This window comes from Terrapene carolina, unplaced genomic scaffold, assembly GCF_002925995.2.
Source record: "Terrapene carolina triunguis isolate 2854851 unplaced genomic scaffold, T_m_triunguis-2.0 Scaffold33602, whole genome shotgun sequence".
Taxonomy (NCBI): domain Eukaryota; kingdom Metazoa; phylum Chordata; order Testudines; family Emydidae; genus Terrapene; species Terrapene triunguis.
Genome location: NW_020697953.1, coordinates 1 through 10,648, shown reverse-complemented (window position 1 = coordinate 10,648; position 10,648 = coordinate 1). Strand labels below are relative to the sequence as shown.

Sequence of the window (10,648 nt, the reverse complement as noted above, 5' to 3'; positions counted from 1 at the left end):
CCCCCTTGTCAACAATCAGCTGGAATCTAGCAGGTTTTCTGATTTACTTTGCAATTGTGCAGGAAAAACCTGATCCGAATCGGCAGTTCCTGGCTGCTCAGGACCAAAACCCAGGGAGAGTTTTGCCCTTTCAGGATAGTCTCCGGTGGGTTCGCGTAACATCAAAGAGACCCAGATTTTAAAATAAAAGGGCTTTTGCTGAGTAGAAGGTGACCAGACAGCAAGTGTGAAAAATCGGGACGGGGGGAGAGGGGGGGTAATAGGAGCCTATATAAGAAAAAGACCCCAAAATTGGGACTGTCTCTATAAAATCGGGACATCTGGTCTGCCTGGCTGAGTAATAGGCCTTGTGCCAGGGATATGGCAACCCGCTGGGGGAGGGGAATGATAGTGGAGCCTCCTGGCGCATTTGCAGCTCAATGAGCCTGGCTTTGCCTGAGCAGTGTGGGCCAGTGTCTGGGAAGGACGGGGCGCGGTTAAGACCCTGGCCTGGGCCTCAGGGGCTCTAGCCTCAGTTCTTGGCTCTGCCAGATGGTGGGTGGGAGCCTGGTCAAGTCAGTTCTGTGCCCTTCTCCTCCCCTTTGTCTTGTCTAGTGAGACTGTGAGTCACGCGGAGCCAGGGCCTGTCTCTTGCTGAGTGCACGTGCAGTGCGCACCACCAAGGGGCCCCGGACTCGGGTGGGACTTCTGGGCACAAGTCATAGGACGGAGGATTCAGTGGGCCAAGCCGTCCTTGCAATCAGCCCCAGCGTACTGCCTGCCCGAGGCAGATTTTAAATCTGCCTCACGCTTTAATTCCCCTAGAGATTCGACTGGCTCCTAAGGTCAGTATCATCCCAGTTTCCGATGGCCTGGTTCCTAGCCCTAGTTCTCAAGGACTTCTAGTTCCCCAATAAAAGAGAACACAACATTAAATACCAGCAGATGCTCTTTAAACAGCAGCAAGGGGCCGGGTCCTGCAGACATGCCCTGCTGGGAGGTGGTGTTTTACTACCATGAGCCTCAGGGCTTTGGTTATAGAGCTGCCCATCTCTGATAACTGCCCCGGAAGGAGGCAAGGATCTGGGGGTCTGGGCCAGCAGCCTCTCTCTCCAGAACATGTGAGCCTGTGTGTGAGCCGTCGGGAGGTACAGTGGGTGTGCCTGTCACAGCCGCTGCATACCCAGGATCAGTCTCTTTCTGGGGTAGGAAAGGTGCCTTGAAAACCTGCTCCCATCCTGCTTCACGAAGGAGAGAGGTTGGTGTGAGGGAGGGAATCACATTCATTCCAGACCTGAGAGTGTTGGAGGCGCTCCCAGAGTCACCGGGAATCCATCAATGTTTATTAATTTACCCCCACCCTTTTTTTAATTTTCTTTTTAAAAATCTCTCTCCGAGTTAAACAAGTCACTGCAGAGCTGGGCCCGTCCTGCATCACTTCAGGATGGGCTCCATGGCACAGTGGAAGGATTAAATAAGTCCTTGTTTACATCTGTGTAACGGACGAAAGCAAAGCGATGTAGTGAAATGGGCCACAGGTACAGACACATGGCCCCTGCCCCGGAGAGCTCCCAGTCCAGGGAGGAAGTCTGCGTACTGCCATGTGAGGCACGCAGTGAACGGGTTTGAGCCCCTGCTCCGGAGCAGCGTGCCCCCTGCGCTCTCGGCTCGGGCACGCGAAGAGGAGCCAAGCGCAGGCGGGTGTGATGAGCTGAATTCCCTTCCTCGCTCCCCCGTTACAATGGGAGGAAGTTTGGCAAATGCCCATGGGGATGATCGTGTTTGTACATGGGCAGGGCACGTCATCTGCATACACAGTGCGGAGAGCAATATTTATGCAGTGAGGAGGCCTTGCGAGCGAAAAGCACGCGGCCCCCTTGCCACAGCCTTCGGGGGCAGGGGGTCAGTTACAAAACAATAGGCAGAAAGAAGCAAGCGGGGCTCGGTTCGCCCATTCCCAGACTCTCATTTGTTTACCACTCGTCCCCTCCAGCGCAAGGAACACAGGGAGAGAGAACTGTCTAGTGGTTAGAGCACAACCCAGTCCCAGCTCTGCCAGGCCCGGGGGGAGCATGACTGCAGGTGACCCCACTGCACGTCTCTGTACCTGTCTCCTTGGGGGGGATCAGTAGCACTGCCTTGCCTTTCCAGGGGTGGGGGGCAGGTGAGGTTTAACCAAAGCGTGCGGAGCAGCTCAGACATGAGAGGCAAATATGTGTGCTGCTGGCTGATATTATTAACCCGAGAACCTGACTATGAGGTATGTTTCCTAGAGTTCATGTTGCATGTTTCACAGAAGGCAGGTGCCTAAATATCATGGTGGTGGATGGACGGATGGATGGAGGTGTGTGCCGGGGGTCGGATGGATGGACGGATAGATACAGAAGTGTGATTGCGGATAGGGAGAGGGGAGTGCAGGGGTGGTCTGGCTGGCTGGCTAGCTAGAGGGACATGTAGGGGGATGGATAGATAGATGGGTAGGTAGGTAAGTAGGCATGCAACCAAGTCAGCACATCAAGCTACAGCTACAGCATGGCCTTTATCTACCAGTGTAACACCGTCACCTATTGACGACGCACTGTGTAACCCCCCCAGTTCCATTCCCACTGCTGAGGGAAGTAGTCGTTTCCCACACAACCCCTTCTTTGCCTGTTTTTTGTTCCCAGCTGGAGAGCTACATCCAGGAGAATGTGAAAATGGAGCTCGCCGAGATCCAGTTCCACACGGTGCAGAACCACACAGCTGCCATACTGGAGATCGGGAGCAGCCTCCTGAGCCAGACGGCTGAGCAGACCCGCAAGCTCACCGACGTGGAGACGCAGGTAACTGCTGGCTGGGCTGTCTCCCGAGCTGTCCCTCAGGCGCTGAGCCCTGGAGTCGTTGCGTGTGACTCCACGGACTGGAACAAGATTGCATTCATATACCCCAGGGCTGGACTTGGTTCCCCGCTCACGGCAGAGAATGTTCCGCTGCATCTCACTAGTCTCCGTGCATTGGGATTTGTATTTTTTGCTGGAGATCTTTATAAGAAACAGAGGGGAATTTGATGCCACCTCCGGTGAAGACACCTAAATGACAAGTGCACCACGGAAGCTGCTGTGATTTCAAACAGCTTCTCCCTGATCCCCAAAGTTGTAGAAGGTGCACTCCAGCTTTCAGAGGACTGAGGCTGGACACTTCAGAATTGCTCAGCATCTTGCATGCATGTTGCATCCTGGGCTCTTGTGAAAATCTGGCCTTTTGTTTTGGTGCCTACATGGGAGCTGAGCACTCTGGGAAATCCATAGAGCCCTGCAAATCTGTGGATATCCGCTTTATATCCGTGGATATCCGCATGTGGATACCCATGGACCATGTTTGCGGATTGGATGCAAATGCAAATTTTGTATCTGTGCAGGGGTCTAGAAATCCAGCCCCGACGGTGGGTGCTGAGCCCTTGCAAATCTGCCCCCTACTGCACTGAGGGCTCTACCTAATCCCCAGAGTCTTCCTCCCCACCCAAACTTAGGCCAAAATCCATTTCCCCATGCAGGCTGCTCCTCCTGCTGCTGGGCTACGGAGCATGTTTCCCAAACCCACATCCCCTCAGATCCCATCCCTTCCTGACCATCCCAGTCTGGTTTCTTCCCCCCCGCAGGTTCTCAATCAGACCTCAAGGCTGGAGATCCAGCTGCTGGAGAACTCTCTGTCCACTAACAAGCTGGAGAAACAGCTGCTGCTGCAGACCCAGGAAATAAACAAGCTCCAGGAGAAGAACAGGTAAAAATCCCTTCTCTGGGTAGGGCTGTGAGAATGCGGGGATGTGGCTGTCTCTACCACACAAAATAGAAACAGGACAACCCAGCGTGGTCTGGGACTTAGCAGCGTTTCTAGGGCCAGATCCCCAGCTGGCGTCAAGCCACACCACTCCAATGACTTCACCTTCCAGGTGAGGATCTGGCCCAGAGGACTTGACAAAAGTTGTGGGTTTCAGGGAACTCTTTGGCATTTCATGGAACATTTCCCCCTTTCATTTCAAATATTTTTCATGGCAAATTCAGTAAAATCTCATTGTAAGCTCCTATATTGCTAATTAACTGGCAGCCTGTGTTGTGATCATAATAAAGACCCCTGTTTGGATGAAATTCTTGCTCTGGCTTACAGAACAACCAAGAAAAATACAATAAAATACAAAAGTCAGTGCAGCTCACGGGAACTTTTGTTTTGCAAAATGGATCCCAGACTCCAGAACTTTGGAGTTCTCCTCTTGCCTAGAACCTGCCTTTCCAGAAGTGGTTCTAAGCGTCTCCAGGCAAGCGCCCTGCTCCCTTTCCTGGAGTGCGGCGTAGGGAGGTGGGCGACTGTGTGTCTGAAACTCAGGCAGCTGCTGCCTGCACTGACTGTAAAGAAACACGCAGTGTAGTTGTAGCCCTGTTGCTCCCAGGATATTGGAGAGACGAGGTGGGCGAGGGAATGTCTTTTATTGGACCATCTGCTGTTGGTGAGAGAGACAAGCTTATTACAACAATATGTAACCCCGCTAACCCCCCTTTTTGTCCTATGACTGCAGAGGTGTTAATGGGCACTCCACCTTGAACGCTCCCTAGAATATGTGCTAACAATCTGTTCCACCTGCGTGTAGTTGTGCCGCTTGCTCGGAGCATCTTTCCCAGTCCTACAGAAGAGCTCTGTGCGGCTCCAAAGCTTGGCTCTCTCCCCAGTAGGAGTTGGTCCGATAAAAGATATTCCCTCCCCCATCTTGTCTTGTAAATAAATAGGTTGTTGCCCCCACTATTAGGGTGATTAACAGACGCAGAGGGAGCCGGCCGGCTTAGGGCGCCTGCTTGGAGAGGGACGGCTCCGTACTGCACGTCCCAGAACTGCGAAGGGCTTGTGTTAAAGGCCCCCAGTGCGGGTGCCGTGAATGGACTGAGCTCCAGTGAGATCCCCACTGACTGGAGGTGACCACCCGGCTTATGCTTCTGGGAACATTCTCCCTTGTCAATCCTCCCTGCAGCTAAGGCCCCGGCACCGGAGCTGGGAGAGCCTGCCTGGGAGCCAGCCAGCCAGCTCTGGCTGGGAGAGGGGCCTCTGCTAGACCAGGGACTTGTCATTAAAGGGTTTATGGCTCTTCCCCACCCCCCTCGCCCCGGCGGCAGGCGGCCTGTCCCCAGCTCATTGCATTTGGGAAGGACGCTGAGCGCTGTGCTTGGGCTTCATAGAGGCACAGCTTGAAAACGCGTCCCCTAAAAGCTCAGAACACAGGAGGCCGATTCAAGAAAAGCTGGGGTGTGGAGTTTGAAAAGGACACCCTGCCTTTGGAAAGCGTGGGGCTGGCAGCGCTGTGCTAGTGGGGGCCAAAAGCCAGAGCCCCAGAGCCGTGCCTCCCTGGGGACTGCAGCAGGCAGTGGGCAGAATGTGCAGGATCCGTCTGTCTGGTCCTCATCTGCCCCGTACCGTGGTATCTGGGCTCCTTCCGGTCTCTAGTGTGTTTCTCCTCACAGCACCCCTCTGAGGTAAGGCTGGGCAATTATCTCCTTGTGTAGATGAGAACAGAGGCACAGAAACTAAGTGACCCAACCAAGGTCACACCGGGAGTCTGGCAAAGCCAGGAGGGGAAGCCAGGGCTCCCAGGCCCCAGCCCAGGCTGGGCCACCCCTCCTTGGCTCCCTCTCTCTGAGGCTCCTCTTAATCCCCCCCTTCTCGGCCCCCTGCCCCCCAGCTTTCTGGAGAAGAAAGTCCTGGACGTGGAAGGCAAACACGAGGAGGAGCTGCAAGGGATCAAAGCCGAGAAGCTGGAGATGCAGAGCCTGCTGTCCAAGCAAACCCAGCTCATCCGGGAACTGGAGCAGCACCTCGCCACAGCCTCAGCCAACAACACGGTGCTGCAGAGACAGCAGGCGTCTCTCATGGACACAGTGCACCAGCTCCTGAGCCTGGTCTCTCAGTGCAACCGTCAGTACTGCGGGGCGTGGGGGCAGAGGGCTGGGTGTGGCTGCTCGGGAGTTGGGCCCAAGCAATGGCCCAGCTCACTTGGTGCAAGACTGGGGGAGTGTCGTGGGAGCTGCTCCCCGACTCTCAAGCTGCCCCACCCCACTTTAATTTGAGCAGCCTAGGGGCTGATCTAATTTGGGGGGTTGGCTCTGCTCCCTGTGGGACCCTGGGCATAGCATTATCGCCACCAGGCCCCATCCCTTCCCAGCAGGCCCCCTATGCTGGGGTCGGAGGGCTGGCGGAGGAGCCGGCCAGGCTGGGTTTACACCTGTTGAGAATTCCCTCCTCCCGTGGGTTCCCGGCAGATTCTGGGCCACTGGCTCCACTCAGGCGGCTGGAGCAGAGTGCGATGTCAGTGTGGTTGGGACAGTGTGACGTGAGCTGCTAATCAGAGGTGCACAAGGAGCAAGGTCCCATGGCAGCAGAGCCACAGGTGGTGCGGGGCTGGGGGGGGGGCATGGTGGGGTCAGTCCCCCCGGGCAGCGTCTGGAATTGAAGCAGCTGGGGGAAGAGCTGAGTGTCCCCTTGTCTGCTCCACCCAGAAATCTCCCCGGCCCCGCAGGGGGAGCAGAAGGTGTTCCGGGACTGCGGGGGCGTGTACAAATCGGGCCTCACTGCCAGCGGAGTCTACACCCTGCGCTTCCCCAACTCCACAGCCACCACCAGGGTAAGTCTCCAGCCTGGCAGCATCCAGGTGAGCCGGGCCCCCTCCCCGGCCCCCGGCAGACTTGGCCCAGGGTCCGGGATATGCGAGCACATGGCTGCTGGCAGAGCCCCCACCTTGATGTAGCTTATTGACACCCACTAGGAGGGGCCAGTGGCAGAGGGCGGGGAGTGGGGTAAAGCAGAGAGGGGCGGGGAGTCAGGACTCCTGGTTTCTGGTCCCACCTCTGGGGGATGGGAGGTGGCTAGTGTCTGGAGCCGGGCAATGGGATTCTGGTTCTTCCCTCAGCTCTGCCCCGCCGCGTATCCGTCTGCAAACGGGGTCTGCTAGTTGGCTGGGTTAACGAGTGCAGGCAAAGCGCGCCGAGCACCTGGGGGGCGATGTGTCGGAGAGGGGCTGAGCATTAGCATTCCTGAGATGCAGACGAGTATCCCCGGCCCTGAAAAATGGCACTTGTCAAACCAAAACAACCCCCGCCCATCACATCCACCCACCCCACTGGCCCGCTCTGCCTCTCACGGACACCACAGTGGGGATGGTTACTAGCCGGGGCCAGGCCTGGGGATCACAGCTGAGCCCCTGCTTTGGACACGAGGCCCTCGCGCTCTCACGTGGGGCCCTCACGCTCTGGCGTGGGCCACGCCCGCTCGTGGGGCTGTGCTGTATGTGTCCAGCCGTGGCCATGCTGTCCTGTTCACAGGCATTCTGCGACATGGAGACCAGCGGGGGAGGCTGGACTGTCATCCAGCACCGGAAAGACGGCTCCGTGGACTTCCACCGCACCTGGAAGGAATACAAACACGTAAGGCTTCCCCGTCCTGTCGGCAGCCAGCGCCGCCCCGGTGAGGCCGTGGTGTGGGACCCCCGGCATTTCCTCACACTGGGGCAGGAAGAGCTTCCCGTGGAGGCTAGGAATAGCCAGCCACTCCCAGGGACAAAGGGCCCTCGCTTCCCCACCCGGAGCCCCCGGCCGCCCTACACACGTGGGAAGGAAGAAGAGGAGCAGAGGTTACTGCCTTATTGTTCAGGGCATGTGGTGAAGGCCTTGGCTCTGGGTACACGGGAGGCCGCAAACAGGAACCCAGCGATGGGGGAAGGGATGGAGAGCGAGGCCGCCCCTGCACCGCAAGGAGGGAGCTGAGGTTGCCCCCCTGCTGCAGGGTCAGGGCTATTTTCACCGGGGTGTTGTGATGTAAAGACGGGGAGGCACTCAGATACTGTGGTAACGGGCACAGACATCCCATAGACAGAGGGTATGTCTACACTACAGGATTAATCCGAATTTAGATAATTCGAATTTGGGAAACAGGTTGTATAAATTCGATTGTGCGCGGCCACACTAAGCACATTAATTCGGTTTTTAACCACATTAATTCGGTGGTGTGCGGCCACACTACCCCATTACTTTAACCACAGTAATTCGGTGGTGTGCGGCCACACTAACCCTAATTCGAATTAACAAAATCGATTTAGGCGCTACTCCGCTCGTCGAGGTGGAGTACAGAAATCGATTTTAAGTGCCCTTTAATTCGAATTAACTGGCTCTGTAGTGTGGACGGGTGAAGGGTTAATTCGGATTAACGCAGCTAAATCCGAATTAAAGTCGTAGTGTAGACCAGGCCAGAGAGAGGCCATGACCCGGAGATTCTGTGCCACCAACGTTCCTGAATCAAAGCAGGCCAGGCCCTGCTTTCCACGGACGGCCCAGGGTCCAAGGGGGTGTCAAACGTAGATGCCCAAATTGCTAACTGGTCAAGGGAGGGAGGGTTCCCCCCCGGATCCCAGGGGTGGCCCCTCTGCTGGGAGTTGGTTGCGTGTGCTGTATGGAAGGGAACATCAGGAGCCATATCCTTGGTGTTTGGAAAGACCCCAGCTGCTCCAAGTGAGCCCCGGATTGCAGGGCTTCTTCCATGTGGCGGGACAGTTTTAGAAGGTGATATCTCAGCCAGTCCCACCAAATCCATCCCCAGGACCTGCCCACTGAAGTCTGCAGAGATGCACCATGCATGGATTTGGCTCTGTGAGCCCCATGGGCAAGTGGCGACATGGTGAAGTGTCTGGTGCACACACGCACACACACTCTCCACCATTTGAAACACTCCCGTGGAAAAGCTATCTGTGCAGATGCTGGAAAAAGATCTCAGATCCTGGCTGTGGTTTCAGCTCATTCCCATGTGAGTCGTGTGGCTGGCCCTGGAAAGTGGTTTTGTAGCCACAGCGCTGAGAGAGGGGGTGTGGGTGTGGATCTGGGTGTAAGGGAGATTCTGTGTCTTGTCCAAGAAATGGCCTGGTTCCATACATGGCAGGAGCAGGAATGCAGGGGGCTCTGAAACTCCTTCCCCTCATACACTGGCTCAGCCTGTGGTGTTGTGCAGTGCCCTGGTTGGCCTTTCTCAGGCTGTAATGTGATGGAGGGGATCTATCTGGGCACAGCAGGGGTAACCAAGGCAATTGACTTGTGGGCCCTCCAGAGAAGTTACTGGTCAATGAACCATTGTCTGGATTCATTCAGAATTCCAAAGCCCAGCACAGAGCTCCCTGGACCGCGCCTGGATCAGCCACGCGCACTGTTGTGGGGCTGGTAGAGCGAATGATGTGCTGCAAAACCCTGCTTCCTTCCGGGTTCCTTCTTTCAGCCCATCTTGGGCACCTCTTGGCCTTTGCCTGGCTGCACTGAACACTGCGGTGCCACCCACGGGCTTTGTTTTTGGAAAGCCGTTCTAACCAGATCCAGATGCCAGAGCCTGAGGCGTCTCAGAGGCCCAGAAGTGGGAGCTCAATCCCCACAGTGACGCTCTAGTTACAAAGCTACCATTGTACGTACCATTCCCCCAGAGCAGAGCAAAGCAGAGCTGGCCCCTTCCACCACAGAAATCACAAAGCAGGAACCTGGGGACTCTGCTTTCTCGGGTAGCAGCCACTAAGCGCGAAGCCAGGTGAGCCCCAGTGCCGCCGGCTGGTTCTTGGCAGCCCCCTCCTGCTTCATTGGGTTTCTGGTCTTTCCACGCAGGGCTTTGGGTCCCCATCTGGAGAACACTGGCTGGGAAATGACTTCATCCACCGGCTCACTGCTCAGGGCTCCTATTCCCTCCGAATCCAGCTCCGGGACTGGGACAGCAACGAGGCCTATTCCCTGTACGGGCATTTCCACCTGGGCAGCGAGGAGCAGCTCTATCGGTGAGTCTCGCTTCGCCCAGCTTGCTGCGTCGCGATTTGTGCACGAAGGATGACCCCGCCCCGCCCACGATGGCAATCAAGCCCTTGCCAAATCCACTAGGCCCACCTGGGCCTGGAGAGCCAGGATCAGCCTCTGGGTCTCCTGAAGGGGTGGGGGTTAATCCCCGCTCACTCTCATCCCACACAGCAGAGTCCAGAGAGATTTCATGGGCACAGCACGTGGCATGGAGAATCCCCTGCCTTTCCCATGCTGCAGCAGAAGCTCCTCTTGCATTGTGCATGAGCCAGCTGCTGCCTCAGCACCCCCTTGTGGCCTGAGGTTGCTCTGCAGGTGCCCTGCCTCAGTTTCCCCACTTCTCAGGACTCTGTCAGTCAAGCTCTTCTCTCATTCGGCACCCTTTCCCCCTGGGGGCTAGATTGATTAACATCAAATCATTCCCCAAATATAGTTCTCGAATCTGCGGCAAGTCCAGACACGTAGGCTTTCCTGCTGGGGTCTCTCAGGCCTTCCCTGCCCAGAGCCTTTCCCTGAAGACGCAGCGTTCCCTGCTGGAGCCTCCTCCCTCCTGCCAGCCATTCCCTGCCGTGGCAGGCCTCTGCTGAAGTCTCACTCCAGCTTCACTCCTGTTGTCTCTCCCTGAACATCCCCCTTCCTCTGCAGCTTCCTGCTGCTCTTTGGAGGAAAATCAGCTCTTCCGTGCCCAGCTGGTTCTACCAATTAAACCCCACCCTGATCCCAGGTGAGGTGGGGGGAGGAACAGGAGACCTCTCCCAGGTGCAGCAGGCAGGGCTAACTCTATGGGGCTGGCCAGCTCCAGGTCTCTGGACCTCAAAGGGGCAGCTCCCCCCCCCCCC

At 56.6% G+C, this 10,648-nt stretch overlaps 1 protein-coding gene across 1 annotated transcript in view; it reads left to right on the top strand.

Moving 5' to 3' along the window:
* LOC113409478 (angiopoietin-2-like) overlaps positions 1–9,797 on the top strand; it is a 13,885-nt gene extending 4,088 nt beyond the window's left edge. Inside the window, exons 2-7 of the mRNA XM_026663432.1 lie at positions 2,646–2,801; positions 3,617–3,738; positions 5,681–5,913; positions 6,495–6,619; positions 7,317–7,418; positions 9,627–9,797. Of these exons, the coding sequence (XP_026519217.1) occupies positions 2,646–2,801; positions 3,617–3,738; positions 5,681–5,913; positions 6,495–6,619; positions 7,317–7,418; positions 9,627–9,797 (909 nt within the window). The remainder of the gene's footprint in view (positions 1–2,645; positions 2,802–3,616; positions 3,739–5,680; positions 5,914–6,494; positions 6,620–7,316; positions 7,419–9,626) is intronic.
* The last annotated feature ends 851 nt before the right edge of the window (positions 9,798–10,648 follow it).